This window comes from Acomys minous (assembly GCF_964271855.1).
Source record: "Acomys minous genome assembly, chromosome: 13".
In the NCBI taxonomy this organism is placed as follows: Eukaryota; Metazoa; Chordata; class Mammalia; order Rodentia; family Muridae; genus Acomys; species Acomys minous.
The window spans coordinates 40,806,811-40,824,246 of record NC_140495.1 but is presented as its reverse complement, the minus strand read 5'-3'; the positions used below and the strand labels follow the sequence as shown (position 1 = coordinate 40,824,246).

At 43.9% G+C, this 17,436-nt stretch overlaps 1 protein-coding gene across 5 annotated transcripts in view; it reads right to left on the bottom strand.

Moving 5' to 3' along the window:
- FILIP1 (filamin A interacting protein 1) overlaps positions 1 to 17,436 on the bottom strand; it is a 187,881-nt gene that overhangs the window by 17,137 nt on the left and 153,308 nt on the right. For all 5 annotated transcript variants that reach the window (XM_084754261.1, XM_084754257.1, XM_084754258.1 and 2 more), the window contains exon 5: positions 2,826 to 5,634. In XM_084754261.1, the coding sequence (XP_084610387.1) occupies positions 2,826 to 5,634 (2,809 nt within the window). The remainder of the gene's footprint in view (positions 1 to 2,825; positions 5,635 to 17,436) is intronic.

Here is a 17,436-nt window from a genome sequence, read left to right as displayed (position 1 = left end):
AGCTGCCAGTCCCTTCTGAAGTGCAGACCTGATGTCCAGCCACTCACTGGACATGGAGAGCATGTCGCAGGCATCTCAAAAGTGCCGCACTGCTCACTGCCATGCCAAGAAAATCCTCATCATCTGGACGGAAATCGTTTATTTGGTCTCTTGTTGGAGTCCTATCTGGGTGAAATACACGTGTGTTCAGGTCTCCCCAGAAAAAGTTTATACAACCATTGTTCATCACTATTCACGTGTGTGTATATGTTACGATCCTTTGTGTTCTAGGATGACAGGACTAGCCTGGGCTACATCATGACACCATGATTCATATATGTTACGATCTTTTGTATTCTAGGACGACAGGACTAGCCTGGGCTACATCATGACACCATGATTCTAAACAAAAAGGATACCCCTTATTAATACACTGGAAGTCCATGAGGCAGCACGGATGGCGTCATGCTATATGTGGATTTCTGAGGCAAATTGTAGAAATAAACGGGAGTATTGTGTATTCTTGTCTCTGTAAATACTTGTTCCTGTACCAGAAGATAAATGAAACTGACAAGCACGGAGAGGAAGCTGGGAACAAATGGTAGGCCAGGTCCAAAGAAAGCCTCTGTGTCCCACATCCGAGTTGGGTGGGTCTTCAGCATTTTTTTTTTTAAATCAGTGTTGGACATGAAGTTTAGGGCCTCATCCAGCAAATCTTTGTACATTCTCACCCTAGTTACACAGCAAAGACAGGAAACCCTGAGCCACCATCTGCATGAACTCTGTGGTGAACGTTCTAAAAACTCTTTTTCCCCCCTCTTCCTATTGAGACATGTTCTTATGGTGCAGTCCAAGCTGGTCTGAAACCTGCAGCCCTCTTGCCCGTTTCCGGAGTGCCAGAAACCCTAGCATACACTGTCATACCTGGTGCTCACTCCTAGGTTCAGTACGTGCCCGGTTACACTGCCACTACCACAGTTTAACCCCTTACCATCTCTAGCCTAGAGGAATGGAACGGCACTTGTCTTTAGCCTGTGTTCCCTCCTTTGTCCTTTCAGATGTTTTCTAGAAATATCTTTCAAAAACAATGTAAAACCTTTGCAGGATCACACATTACTCTGTCCTTGGTTTTGTTCATCTATTCAGAGAAATGTAATGCCAGTGGTGTAACCCAGTGCCCAGGCCCTGTGTGTGTGTGCATTTTTCTGCACCTGTATTTTCTCCCCACGCCCAGCACCACACAGCAGGCCCCTTCCTATGGTCACGCCTTCACACATTCTGCTTGTCTCTACACTCCTTCCCATGCCTTCTGACCTATGACCCCTCCTCTGGTAGTTCCTTTGTGCGTACCTTTATCGCAGCATGATTACACCCTTCCTATCCTGCCTCACTGGACTGGGGACCTCCACAGATCTCTGCATTCTCAACACTATGGTGGAAGTGTGGCTGATGCTCAATGAAAGATGAATGAGTAAATATTCAAATGAACTAGTTCACCGCTCACATTCTAGAAGGGGTCTCTTAGACCTTTGGTTCTCCTAAATTTTATTTTATTGAGTTTACCAAAATACATAGGCCGTCATCAGTTAGGCCTGAGAATGCATACATAATTGTTTTTTAAATCTTATTTGTGTATATGGCATAAGTGGTGGCCAGAGGGTAAGACTAGCAATCTGAACTTGGAAATGGGGAGAAGATACAGCAGCAGCAGCAGCAGATTCTGCTGAGATACAATGATTTACACACACACACACACACACACACACACACTATGCACACATACACACAATGCATATACACATACTACACACACACACACACACACACACACACACACACACACTACGCTATCTGTTTACAAAATGCGGAGATGCAAGACTTTACTCAATGGAGCCAGTGCTCTGTCTTGTGGAGAAGCAGTTCAGCATCTTTTGAGAAGGCTAAGGATGCTGGATGCGGTTTGGCTCCAGTGGAGCCAGTAACTCAAGGCTTTACAGCCAAAGCAGCAGGGGATACACACTTTAAAGCCTGAGCATATGGGAAGAGAACCGTAGCTTAGGTAGTTAAGTAATGAGCTTGCTGGCAAGAGATTCCAGCGTAACCTATAGGCTGTGTTCTGTAGCTAAGAACCACAGTGTCTAACGGGTTAGCTTGAGTTAATATTTAAGAGGTACATGCTGTTGTCTAAGAAATCTGTCCCCAGTAAATGAAGACAGTTGTTGGAAGTATTTGAGAAATACAATTTCCACTTGAGCTGTGCCTCAGATATTTAAAAACTTATCATCTCTTCTGGTCATCAAATAAATATTTATGAAAAATTCATGCTCTTTGCAAGATGTTGCTAAATAAAATACAGATTTCAGGCATATAGAGTCACTTCTTTTTCATTTAAAAGATTTAATAGAAAATCTTTCAGTCTTAATTTTGTAACAAATTACACCTGTGGCCATACATAATCACCTACTGAACATCCACACTATAGAAACAAACCTGGGAACACGCTTTAACTCTTCTTGTATATGGACTGCTTGCTTTTGAAAGTATTTTGAATTTTTAAAAAAAACCTACACATTTTAAACTTTATGGTTATTCTATAGCACCATTTCAAAGAGATTGTCTTTGCAAGTATGTTTATGGAGTCTCCATAAATTTATATGAATAAATCAAATGTTTTCCTTAAAACTTGCTCAATTTACCAAAATGTGAATTTTCACTTCTAGGTGAGATCCCTTTAATTTCTGTATAGGCAGCCTTCTGGGGGAGCACCCGGATGCAGGCAGAGGTAGGGGGTTCCTTCCTAGCCCCCCTCCCTGCTTGCGCTGTGCTCTGCCACCTCCTCTACTCACCACTGATTGGGTTCCCCGTGTGGATGACGTTGTGGCCGGGGTTATGGTTATGGTGCTGGTCACTTTGCTAGCACAGGGTCGTGAAGAGAGGTGGTTCCTGGGAGAGCGGAGGACCGTGCCTGTAGAAACTTCCTTCTCCGCTGTCACGTTGACAGGCCGGACGGTGATTACTGGACTCACGCCTTCAGCTGCAGGCCCAGGGGTTCGTTTAAACTGAGGCCCCAGGTGAATGTGAATTTTATTGTCTTCGGTGGTGATGATGTTGGCGTTGGAGTTGTACTTCCGCACGGGGGTTGGAACAGTTTGTTTTTCCGGGGTGACTTTGAGAATAGTCCTTCCCATAGGCACTTCCTGGGATTCAGGAGAGACAGCGATTTCAGGGGGAGCTGCAGACGTGGACACCGTCATGATCTGGATGGGGGACGCGGGCCTGTCTGCAAACGCGCCCCTTCCAACTTCCGGGCTCTTCTCTCTGGAAATAGTAGTAATCGTGACAGGGGACATGGCTCGCTCTGGGCCGAGAGTAGGCTCTGCACTTTTGGGCTTTTGCGACATGACATTGGGTGATGGAATAATGGTTATCCTTGGTTTCTGGTTGCCTAAGGTAGGAATGACGGTGGTACTAGAGAAAAACTCTTCGGATGTGGGGCTTGTGATCTCGAGGGTGGCAGTGCTGTTCTCGTGGTCAGGAGTCACTCGGATGTGCAGGGGCTGGCCCTGCTTTGGTGCTAGGACCAGCTCTCCAGGGTGCCCTGTTCCTGGGTTTGGCCTGGGCCCTTTCTCCTGTGGAGTGGAGGGGCCGTTTTCTCTTTTTCTCATCCAAGGAATCCAAGACTTCCTCATGGCGAGCTCATTCGCTGCTGGGGGATACCTGTCGAGGACCGAGGATCGTTCCATGGGCTTCTTCAGGCCCACCTGACGAAGATTACTCATGATGTGATTTTCCTCCTGGAAGGATTTGCGAATAAATACAGCAGGGGTCTCTTCCTCTGCAGCGTCCCCACACACCGCCTCAGTCTGCACCCCGGTGGAGGCCACCGGCACGTCCACCATCCTCCTGCCATTCCCACTGGGCCTGAGAGCTCGGCTGTAGCGCTTGGAAAGCTCCAGCTCTTTGGTCAGGTTGAGAACCTCCTGCCCCATGCTCTTGTTCTTGTTTTCTTCTTCCATAAATCTCTGCTGAAGGACAGAATAGTCGACTTGGAGCTGAGCCAGCTGATCCTCTTTGTTCATCAGCTCGTGGATCTTCTCCTTGAGAGCCTGCACCTCCGCCTGCAGGTCGCGGCTTTTCGCCTCCTCTAGCCGAACCCTGTGCCGCAGCTCGGCTTCCTGGCTCACAGCTTCCCCTTTCTCTATGGCTTTGTTCTTGGCCATTTGGTGTTTGATTTCCTCCAGCTGCCGAGAGAGGAAGTTCGCCTTATCCTGCTCCGTCCTGAACTTCTGCTCCAACTGGTCGTACTCGTCCTCGGTCTTCATCAAGTCCCCCTCCACCACCTCCAACTGCTGAAGGCGCTTCTTCAGCCTCTCGATTTCCAGCGTCAGTTCCCGGATCTTGTTGTCTTCTGGGCAGGTGAACTCGGCGGGCCCCTTGCACGACCTCCCTCGGCTCATTTCCCGTCCCACCTCCTCTATGCCGTCGAGTCTTTTCTTGAGTAAGTCCACGCTGCAGCTTAACTCACAGGACCTCTCCTCTTCAGTCCTCAGTCGACCCATCAACTCATCCCTCTCCTTTGTCAGGCTGTACACCTTCTCCTCCATCTCAGACTTGAGTTTCAAAAGCTTCTTGCTTTCCTCGATGAGCTTTTCCGTCACATCCATCACCTTTCCCTGTTCCACCTTAAAGTTTTTATTCAACCCATCCACCTTTCTCTCTTCTTGCTTTATTTTTTCCATCATACTCTTCCTCTCGTCCACCAGCATCACGGTGAAGGACTTCAGCTTCGTCAGGTCATCTTTGAGGCTTAACTCAGCCTTCTCCAGCCTACTTTCCGAGCACTCGAGGTCTTTCACTCGGCCCTTGACCACCTCCAGCTCGTTGAGCAGGTCTTTGGTTACGTTCTTCTCTTTCTCCAGGTTCAAATGGAGCTGGGTGCATTCCGACTTACTCCGGCTGAAGGCTTCCTCCAGCCTCTCCAGTTCCGACATGCGCTTCTGCAGCTTCTCCACCTCTAACCTAAGCTCCTTACTGTGATGCTCTTCCTCTTGGAGCTTCTTCTTCAGCTCCCGGCACTGGGCCTCAGTCTTGCTGATCTCTTCGTCCTTGCCCTCCATCTCAAGCACGCGCTTGCGCAGACTTTCCACTTCCGCCATGAGGCTAGAGTTGCCGCATTCGCCTTTGGCGATCTTACCCCTCAGCTCCTGAAGCTCTTCCTCCGCCTTCTGAAGATTTTTATTGGTCTCTTCCAGCTCCTCAATCCTCTGAGACAAGCCGACCAGTTTGAGTCGAAGTTGTCTGTTGTGAGACTCTTGGTTCGCCAGTTTGGCGTTCATCTCTTCGTGCTCCTGGGAAAACCTCGAGGCTTTGTGTTCAAAGTCCACTTCCAGCTTGAGCAGTTTCTGGCGGTCTTCTTTGGATTTGCAAGTGACGGCTTTGAGCTTTTCTTCCTCCTCCCTCAGTTTCTGAGTGAGGTCCTGGACTTTCTGACTCTGCAGGCCCAGCTGCTCGATGTGCATCTGTCTCTCGTCCACCAGCATGAGAGCGAAGGACTTGAGTTTCACAAGCTCGCCCCGAAGCTTAGTGAGCCGCTTAGCATTTTCTTTTTCTTTGCGGGCTTGGTAAGCCTTTTCTTGTTCGAGGAGCTTTTTCAACCTAAAAAACAAACAAACAAACAAAAACAAATATAAGCGCTGTGTTAAGACAGCCAGCAAGTAAAGTCTTACATAGAAACACAAAATGTTGCATCCGATCCCATTTTATTTCAGAATAGTTATGGCTTGCCAATGGCTATCAGTAAAACTAATGACAAGTCAGGACAGCAGTTCCCCTTGGAGAGGGGCAGTGACCACTAAGGGACACTGAAAGGGCCCAGAGACCCTAGATTCTGTTTTATGATTTGCTTGCTGGATTGTCTAATTTATGCTATTCAGAAGATGAACGTGTGACATGACTACCTTAAGTAGTACAACAATAATCACATTGTATAGTTCTTTCTGTATTCCAGGAGCTAGTATATATTTTATCCTAACAGTAAGCCTACAAGTACAAGCTACGTCACCGTCATGTGGTGGCTGGGATGTGAGAGCACATGTGACCAGCCACATACACGCAAAGTGCCTGGGTTCAACTCAGCCAGCAGGCCCCCAGAATCCTCACTTATCCCGTCCACGGCATCCAACTTCAAGGAAGAAATCCAGTTAAATAAAGGAGAGAACAGAACATGAACAGAACTTGTAGGTCTTCTTATTCTAAACCTTTGAAAGAAACTATGCAAGTCAGGTGCAGTGGCACACGTCTTTAATTCCAGCCGTTGGGAGGTAGAGGCAGGTGGCCAGCTTAGCGGACAGAGTAAGTTTCAGGACAACTAGGGCTACACAGAAAAACAAAGAAACTACACAACTGTCACCTAATAGAGAAAAGGCCAAGTACGCTTTCAGATACAAAACCTGCTTTACTCAAGCCTTTCCATGGACACCAGAATTGGCAAAGACTTGATCAGTTTTGTGATTTAAGCATTTCTTTTAACTGATGATTAAGTAGAGAAAAAATCTAAATGATGACCAAAGCAAAAGATGTGGCAGCCACAGGAATAATATTTTGTAGGTGTGAAATATGCTTTCTCCGTGCTGTTTGTATATGACTTTAAAAAGGAAGAGATATTTATCATTCTTATGTTGGTTAACATAAAGCAATTCTTAAAGATTTATGTGCCTGCATGTGTGTGTGTGCCTGCGTGCATGTGTGCGTGCATGTATAAAGAGTTCACAGTGGCATCAGACTCCTTGGAGCTGTAGTTACAGACATTTGTTGGGCACACAGCTTGTATGGGTGCTGGGATCTGAACGTCCATCCTCATGGCTGCACAAAAAGTGCTGTAAACCACCGAACCATTATCTCTCCAGGCCTTAACATATTGTTAATGGTTATCTCTGATTACCCATAAAAACAGTTAAAATTAAAATCACTTATCATAGATCAATATAAGGATACTCTTCAGTAATTATTATGTTTATAAGACATAGAAGTTCTAAACAACCACTAGCATGTGTTTAGGTACATTTTATTCTTTCAATGTATTTTGCAGCCTTATTATTTAGAATAGTTTTTGACAAGGCCAGCTGTTAACCAAGTGTTTAGAAAATGTCTCACATTGCCTTGTAAATAAATGTCTTGGCATATTATAAAAACTTCTTAAAATAAAATCAATTGTCATATAATTGGTATAGAAATTGCCTTGGTGATATCTGAGTTTTTAATGGAACTTATAAAGTATATTATTCTATTTAAAACAGAAAGAAAAGCTTGCTTTTAAATCCCACAGATTGGCGTGAGTGACACTATAGCAGCTTCACTGAACATCTCTTGGCATGAGTAAACAGGCATTTTTGTAGGAACCAGGCCCGACTGGGCTGCCTGCCTGTCTTGCTGTTTCATGTCCTGTTTCTAGCAGCTTCCACGTCTGTGTTTATCTTGGTTAGCTAGTCATGTTTACTGCTCTGAGAACATGCCCCTCCCTTCCTCGAGACTTTTCCTCCTGTGTGCGATCACCTCTTGAGGGATTTCACCTGGGAGGAGGATTCCTGTTTGGATGCCTATATGAAGGCTCTTTGGAACTCTGAAGGGAAACCAGAATAATAAACCACTGCCGCGGCTGCTGCTCTCTTAGCACGAAGGACCCACTGTGTTACTTGTGTGTGTGTGTGTGTGTGTGTGTGTGTGTGTGTGTGTGTGTGTGTTAAATCCACAGTCCCTCGCCCTTGACTTGGTACCTCGGTGGCGCGGATGCCACACATTTTGTTGACCATTGACTCTCATTACTTGGGCTAACAGAATGACTTAAAAAAACAAAAAACCCATAAACTTGTTTAGGCATAGGTAGGAGAACCCATAAATCAAGAGAGATGAAGAAAAGGAAGCTGACATTTCCACGTGCCGCTGGGGAGCGGTGCTGACAAGAACACTTCTTCTAGGGAAGTAAGGTTTGAGGTTCTAGACAACTTCTAAGTCTCAACACACTTCACGAAGTCGACTATTGCCCATGGCAACCTTTACCTTCACCAAAAGTTAATTAACTCAATATAGAAAGACGATGGATGAATGCATGGGTGGATAGATGATAGCTAGGAGATAGATGATAGACAGACAGACAGATAGACAGACAGACAATTCATCTGGTAAAAGTGCTTGCTGCCAATCCTGATTATCTTTCAATCCCCAGAATCTACAAGGTAGAAGAAACCAAAATAAAAAAAAATTAAAAAGAAAAAACAAACCCAAACAAACAAACAAACAAAAAACAAAAAAACAAACCAAATCTCCTAACAGTTGTTGTCCTTTGACTTCTACATGCATGCTGCAGCACACAAGCATGTTTGAGCACATATACATACACATAAAGAATGCAGTAAGAATGTGAAAGATAGAAGATATATAGTTAAATGTTATAGAGTATGGATAGAGCACAGAAAGAGGTTTCTTATGTAATGTGTTGAATGCTTTATTATTTCATTCAAAGTTTCATTTTCAATATGACCATACCATTTGTATAAACAAGAGGCATTATTGAACTTAAATCAAAGGCATAATCAGGAAGGACAGGATGAGACTTGAACCAGATTTGTTTGAGCAAACACTGCATTTTAATAGCAATACTGTTCCTTAAAGAGATATTGCCTGGACAGATCAAATTTCCAAGACTTTGTTTAGATTAATTCTACCCTGAATGGTTCAGTCTATCCTGTCATTGTCAAGAACCCTTTGGATTGTTTTCTTCACCCAATACTTCAGCTTATGCTTTGCATTGTGTCAATGAAAAAAAATGACCCCAATCATTAATAGGAAGTCAGGTCAATGCACATGGCTTGCCAAATGCTCTCAAGATCTCCCTCCTGCTGCCACCCACTCATTCACTAGCATGGACACTGTCATTCAGTCACCTGCTGTATCCACTGAACTGTTCACTCTTTGTCTCCTCTGAGCTCACAATCTTACTCTATAAAATATCCCTCATGTCAGTCTCTTCATATATTTGGCCCCAAATTTTAAGGCAGCTTTTATTCTTCTCTTTGCCTTATATTCCCCACATTTATTTTCTTGGTAAGTCTTATCTTCTCCATCTTCAAAATATGTCCCAACGCCAACTACTTCCCATCTCTGCCTTTCCCTTCCCCCTCAGTCAAAGCCATCATTAGCTCTTTGATGGATTGTTGCAAAGTCCACTGCTCAGACTCAGAGCTCCCACTCTCGCCTACCCTCGGTCTCTTCTATTTCCAGAAACCTGGGTGATTTAAAGGGAAGGAGAGAGAGAAGAGAGAGAGAGAGAGAGAGAGAGAGAGAGAGAGAGAGAGAGAGAGAAGAGAGACAGACAGACAGACAGACAGACAGACAGACAGACAGAGACAAACAGAGACAGAGAGAGAGACAGAGAGAGAGAGAGAGAGAGAGAGAGAGAGAGAGAGAGAGAGAGAGAGAACAAGCCACATTGTAACACTCTACTTGGAATAAAAGGAGGTGGAAACATGTGCAGCAAAATCAGTTTTTTAATGTTTGATATAGCTATAGATAGATAGAGATGATTTAAATAAATATAGATGATATTAGATATAGGTGGTACAGATGTGTACATATTTGTGTGTGAGAGAGCACTTAAGTCTCCTTATTTAAAGTTTTTGTTTTCCTTCACAGCAATAGTCTATTTGATAAAAGAATCAATGATAGTATGCCATTATTAATAAATAGTTACATGACACACATTTTGAATTCTCCTTTGAGTTTATAACTACTCCCTGTTTCCTCAAGTCTCTGCTCCATTCATCTCTGGTATTTTAACCGTCCTTACTGCATCACAGTATTCCATTGTCTGTGGTTATGACGCTCCCATTCTTCCCCATGTTTACAAAACAAAATGTCTTACCTATTTTTTAAATTATTACTTGATAGTCTCTATCTTGTGCTTCTTTAAAAAAATAAATTTTTCTGTTTTCATCCACATGTCTTTTGTGATTTTATCTTTCTTTTCACAAAAGACATACTCTCACAAAGAGTAATGGAGAGCTAAGGGCCAGCACTAGGCCAAGTTTTGGCAAACACCAGTTTTCAAGGCATGTCGAGTCTGTGTTCCTTCTCCTGTAGGGGCCTGTGCACAGTCTCACTTTTCTTTGAAAACATGTGATGTAAGACTTCATGGGTCTTTCCCCTCAACTTTCTAGGTATTTTCATTTTGCAACCATTTTCCCTAGCAGCAATTCTCTCCTAGTTGGTTAGGGGTTAAGATGTTTTTAGATCAAGATAGATGCTTTAAATTAATAGAGATGAGTTGTGATAGATATTGAATTTCATTCAGAAATTTCGACCCAACAGATAGGAAAGATGTTTACTTCAAATTTGCCAAATACAAATAGCCAAATCACTATGAATGTAACATTTATATAATTCCTGATTGTCTTGTGTTTTTCCTGCTGTATGTAATTTACTTTATGCATATATAATAATATAAATGTATACATTAAAAAAGAAACATAATTTTTTTTAATCTGAAAAAAAAAAAAGATGCTGTCTCTCACCAACATGCCCACTGGGAACTGCTGATGTCACCCTGAGCTTGTTCCTGGCCACAGCCTGCTGATTCCTGCTCTTCTCAGTGCACTATTTTTTGCTCCCTCTCCCTCCCCCCTCTTATGTCTGTCTCTTCTAGAGAGAGGGCAGGTTCAAACTAGCAAGGGCATGATAGTGATGAGAGATGAGTGAACCTCAAAAGAGTCAAGCCTGCGTGCAATTTGAAGTCTTTAATCACAGCAGTTTTTTTCCCCAACTAGAGAACAGTCCAGAGCTAAGCAGCTTGTTCACATGATAGGGCATGCCTTTATCAAATGACTGAGGAAGAAGAGCTTTCTTTTAATAAATCACCCTAATGCTTCATGTCAGTGACTATTATAACTCTCCAGAAATAACCTAGGAACCTCAGTGCAGAGGCCCAGGAGTGGACGAGGCAAGCCTACTCAGAGTCGGATCCCAACTTCATTTGCAACGTTAAAATTTTCTTCATCGTGGATTTGTGTTACTAAATATATAGTATAACTTGATGATATTCTGGCCACCTCTTAAATTTTACACTAATGCGAGACTCTCATCTGCCTCACCCTAGACCTAGATCTGACAACTGGGAGCTAGAGAGCCATTTTGAATATATAAAGAAATGGTGGGAAGATCAAAAATTCAAGTGACACCACATGCTGGCGAGGATGTGGAGAGAGAGGAACACTCCTTCATTGCTGGTGGGAATGCAGTCTAGTGCAGCCACTTTGGAAAGCTATCTGGCGCTATGTCAGAAAAAATGGGAATTCCTCAAGACCCAGCTATTCCATTCCTTGGAATATACCCAGAAGATGCTCCAGCATACAATAGGGACATATGCTCAACCATGTTCACAGCAGCCTTATTCATAATAGCCAGATCATGGAAAAAGCCTAAGTTTCCCTCAGTAGAAGAATGGATAAAGAAACTGTGGTACATTTACACTATGGAATACTACTCAGCTATTTAAAACAAGGAATTCCCGAAATTTGTGGACAAATGGATTGAACTAGAAATGATCATAATGAGTGAGCTAACCCAGAAACAGAGAGACCCAAATAGTATATACTCACTTATATCTGGACACTAGGCCAAGGGGTATGTCTCATGAAAGTCTTCACTTACCAGGAAATGGGATAGTGGTGAGGACATCCTAGGGTGGGAGAAATACAGGAGATAGGGAAATAGATGGATCCACAGGGTCCTAGAAACCTACAAGAAGAACACTATGATGGGCAGATCTGCTCATCAGGGGTTCTGCTCCATCTATGGCACCAACCAAAGACAATATGTGCAGTCATCATCAAACCCCTACCCAGACCTAGCCAAGGGACAGAATATTCTCCACACTTAAGTGGAGACTAGGGACTGACTTTCACACGAACTCTGGTGCCCCTTATTTGGCCACATCCCCTTGATGGGGAGGCCCGATGGCACTCGGAGGAAGGATAGCAGACTACCAAGAAGAAACTTGATACCCTAGCATCATATTCAAGGGGAGGAGGTTCCCCTCAGTCACTGTCATAGGGAAGGAGAATGAGGTGAAAGTGGGAGGGAGGGAGGAATGGGAGGATGCGGGGGATGGGATAGCAATTGAGATGTAATATGAATGATTTTATTTTTCAATAAAAAAAAACATTAAAAAAAAGAAATGGTGGGTCTTTCAGAATAGGACACAAGCTTTGGATCTTTACGAGTCTATTAAAATTATTTTTTCATTTATTGTGTATGTGTGTGGTGGGGAGGTAGGGTGCACATATGGCATGAAATGGCGGTCAGAAGACAAGATGGGGGGGGGGTGTGGTTCTCTCTTGCCACCATACAGGTCACAGGATTGAACTCAAGTCATCAGACTTGGCAGCAAGTACCTTCACCAGCCGATCCAGTCACACCAGCACTTGCCCTTTGTCTTGGTTTTGTCTTTCCTTAGTGGTGAGGATATATTTATAACACCATCATGTACTCTTCCTTCTTCCCTTCTTGTGACAACCACTACAGTTTTAAACCATTGTCTCTAAATCTTTCATCCTTGCCCATTATAAAGAGCCAGAGAATTTAGTCAAATTGAGGTCAGCTTGTTGCTAGCAGCTTTCTCGAGTTCCTCTCACTTCATTATGGACAACCTGTCATCACAGCCATGGTTTTATACTGTAATTTACAGGCTCTAAACCGGAAAATATGAGCAATGTTATTACATATACTTTGGTGGCATAACCCAACCAATTTAAATGACACAAATCACAGACAGAGCACCTTGAAATTCTACTCCGTAAGATTTTGAGGAGCTATGTGTAATTCTGCTCTAAAATAGACATATAAACAATGTATCGTAAGGTCTAGTTAATGAAAATAAAAAAAAAGAAGGATGCAATTGTCTTGGTTGCCAACCTGACTACATCTGGAATTACCTAAAACTCAAAAGAAGAGAGACACACCAGTCAGGGGCTTTTGCTTAATTTGAAATAGATCCACTTCTAATCCAGATTTTGAGCAGGAAGACATAACTTTAATCCAGATCATCTGAACCAGGAAAACCAACCTCTAATGTGGGTCACACCTTCTGCGGGAAGTCTACATAAGGACATAGAAGAAGGAAGCGTTTGCTCTTGGCCTGATTGTTCTTGCCTTGCTAGAAAATGCATTCCTTGACTGGTATGGGAGCCTACTTCTTCAGGAATCCAGAATGTACTGAAGACCAGCTGAGACACCCAGCCTCATGGACTGAGCAAGCACTGGATTCTTGGACTTGCCAATGGCCAGCCATTGTTGGATTAGCTGGACCACAGCCTGAAGGTCATTCTAATAAATCTCCTTTCTACACACACACACACACACACACACACACACACACACACACACACACACACACACACGTATGTATACACACACACTCACACACACACTCCTACATAGAATAGTAACAAATTATTCTCATGAAGAGTATAGGGTTTCTTACTTGCCGATAAGAGCATTGTGTGTATTTACACACTGTGGGGCGCTGCTGGAGAGGTTGAGTCTGGCCAACTGGAAAGCCAACTGAGTTCCCGTCTATTACAACAGACTCCCTTTCTCAGCTGGACTCTCTCTTCCCCTCATCTGGGGGCCTCTAGATCTTCTAAGGAGCATCCACATAGGCCTCAGGGAGATTACAGACCAACCCATTCCTGGTCAAACCTGTTCAGCAAGCACCTGGGAATTCCTATAAATACCCCACCCTATGCTAAGGAGTTCCTAGCTTTCAGCAAATGACCTTTAATTGTACCTGGAAGTTCTTCCCCACCCATAGGGTAATTAGGTGCTGTGTTTTCTTTCTTGCATGTAAATGAGGTAGTGTACCACTGCATTTAGATTAAGTATCCTGGCCCCAACAAATCAGACACATTCACCCTCAAACTCCTGCACAAGGTCCAAGGCTTATAAACAAAGGTTGGCTGGCTTGCTCTCGTGCTCACGCCATTCCTCCACCATGACCATCCTAGACTCTATTTATTCTGGGAAAGAACTGCTACTGTACCCCCAGGGCTCGACTGCCGGTCAAAGCAGTCAAGGCAGTGATGGCAAAGCTGCCTTGGCAGCTGTTAAATTCCACTCTGTTGCCGTGGCTAGCCCGGTGCTGACAGCTGGCTAATCACCCGCCTGGCCTGCCTTCTGGCGGGGTTTTGGGTGTCTTCCTGCATCCTCTGCCTGAAGAGTCCAGCCTGATCTAAGGACGGCCAGCTTGGGTTTAAATTTCCACTACCTCAGGAATGTGCTTAACCCTCCTAGTTGAGAAAGTCCCCGACTATTGTTAGCTCACTCAGAAAACCCCGCCTTTTCCTCCTGCCTGCGCCATTACTTAGCTAATCGTTTTAAAGGTCAACTAACCAATCGTGTTTGTACTAGTCATCCCCTGCTAGTCCTGCTTCTGTGAGGGTATAAAAAGCCCTTGCTTCTGCTCTTTCGGGTCTTCCAACTCTTCTGAGCTTGGTGGACCCCGGCGTGTCGGCTCAATAAAATTCCTCTGCTTAGGCCGGGCATGGTGGCGCACGCCTTTAATCCCAGCACTTGGGAGGCAGAAGCAAGCGGATCGATGTGAGTTTGAGGCCAGCCTGGTCTACAAAGCGAGTCCAGGGCAGCCAAGGCTACACAGAGAGACCCTATCTCAAAAACAAACAAACAAACAAAAAATTCCCTTGCTTTTTGCATCAACTCTGGACTTCCAGGAATAGACTCAGGCGATGAGAGTCACAGTCACAGAACACTTAAGGGGTTTCCTTAGAGATGCCAGCAATAGAAAACACCATGCAGATGCGTGTAGTTGTCTAGTGTCTGATGTCACATGGGACGATATCTTTCCTTGTGTTAATGTGGGCCCTCGCTCCCAAGGGATTTGCTTATGGTCACACAGATCACGAGGGAGATTTCCTAGGAACATTCAGACAAATGAAGGCAACTCTCAAAGCTTCATTTTGCTGGGCAATGCATGTACAGATTAAAGCACAAAAGTCAGGTTTTTAACTTACTCATTTGGGGAGTTCCCAAAATAAAGGTATTGTAAAGCTTTTCACTAAGGTATATTAATCAAATTTGCTGTGGGCAAATTCATTTTCATAAGGTTTGTTTAAAATAAAACAGACAATTTAAGTAGAAAATTTAGTAATTGCATAAGATCATTCATGTCCATGCATGTATTAACTCAGAAAAGCAACCTTCTCCCTTTTCAGAATGTATTGCTATTGTATTTAAAGGCCTTTTTAAAAGCTCTTAAATATATGTTAATTTAAAGGTTTATTAAATATCTTTATAATTATGTTAAGATTTATCTAATTATTTTAGCCAATCTTGGCACAACTTTAAAGCTAATGAGAGAGAGAGAGAAAAAAAAGTCAAAATGATAAAACTCTAAAACATTTTACATTGATTTTTGACTATTGTTAACCCAGACAAGAAAGAAAGCTGAACCCATTTCTGCTGTAGAAAGGGTAGTCACTTTTACAAGACACTGGGCAGGAATTGAAGATCCAGGCAGGTCAACAGTGAACCTATGGTTTCCATCACCACCTAACTTGAGATTTTTGTCACTTTTAGCACAGAGACAACATATTACCAACAACGGAGTTGCACAAACTAAATCTGACAGTGCAGACCATGTGAAAACTAGATTCTTTTCTGACCAGCACCACTGATCACTAACTGTAAACTGTTTATTTTGATTCACTTTGCAGAACTCAGTGTTCCTCAACATTTTGAAAAAAAAAAACGCTAAAGCTGACCTTCTTTCCACCACTGTTTAACAGAGTCCGAACTTTACTGCCATACCCACTTTGAAATCAACCCTATTTGCCTAAGCATCTGTTATCACTGCTGCACTCAAGCGTTTCAGAACAAACAAGGCTTTCTTCAGGGCCCTGCACTGTAGTCCCAGCCAACTTTCACAAGACTGCCCCTGCAGAGGGAAAGGTCTGCAGCACAGAACCAGAAAACAGAAACACTGAAAGCAACATTTAGCCTTAAATTAGCACTGCTCGCTTTGGTTTTGCGTACCAGGAATTATAAATGAGAAGCTACGGTCACAGCTTGTAGAAAGGCTTCCAGCTAAAAAGCATCCAGAACACATCAGCTGACCTGATGGTAAAAGAAAAGAAAAACTTTCAATTTTGACACAAATTCCCCCATGGTCTCTGCAGAATGAGATATCCCCCTCCATCAGAAAACCAGTACTCGTCATAACACAGGCTGCATCCTGGCTGGTTTCACCCAAAAGTTCTGAAGCATCAGGGACAGTCACAATAAACGTGACTTTGGAGGGTTGTCCCAATCCACGGTCAGTAAAACCTGTAGCTATGAGCTGAAAGCTTGCAGCCCTTGTCAGTTAGTCAGGACTCTGCAAAGGTCCGAACCTGCAGTAACTATGAAGGAAAAGGGTTCACTGCCAAGGAAGCCTCGTAACAAATGGAAAGCGTGCACAGAAGTACCAGCGCTTAAATCACAGCAGATCTTGACTTCCTTACCTTCATACTAGAAAGTGTGTAGCTATTTTTTTCCCCCAATGGAGGTACTGAAGTTTGCTCAACCGCTGCAGCCACCCTACTTCCAGGGAATTAACATTCCAGCCTTGTCACCAGAACAAAGCAAGGTGGATGCTGTGTAAAGCGGCTTGGGACCACTAAGTGATGATGTCATTCTTCCCTTACAGGGCTCATTATTGTGCAGATTTACTTTGGGGCTGTGAAAAGAAAGGGTGGAGCCCTGGCCCCTCTTAGGAAGCTAAGCAGGAATCCTGCTCCATCCAGCCAAGGGGAGGAAGCTAAGATTGGAGAGGAAGAATGAGATATAAAGAAGAAATATGTATAAAATGTCCTCATTTTTTCCCCCAAACTGCTACACCATACACTTCTACTCAATATAGGGTGGAATTAAAATGCAATCCCACCAGAACCTCATTTATGATTTATCCAAGAGTAGAGAACTCAACCAAACCGCCTGGCATTTGTATGTATGTATGTGCCTATCTGTTTGCATGTTTGGATGTGTGGGCACAGATGCATGATGTATGTGCACATGTATGCACATGCATGTGGACGCCCAAAGCTGACTTAAAGTGGCTTCTGTAATTGTTCTCCACCTAATATATTGAGGCGGGGCCTTTACTGAATGTGGAGCAGCCATCTTGCTCTGGGATCCCCTGCCTCCACCTCCTATGTACAGGCTGGCCACTGTACCCACCTGGCCACCGTAGCTACCTGGCCACTGTACCCACCTGGCCACTGTTCCCACCTGGCCACTGTACCCACCTGGTCACCGTAGCCACCTGGCCACTGTACCCACCTGGCTTTTGATGTGGGGTCTGGAGATCCCCTCTCTCGTCTTTGTTAGGTCTCAAACCTGGATAAATGGCTAAAT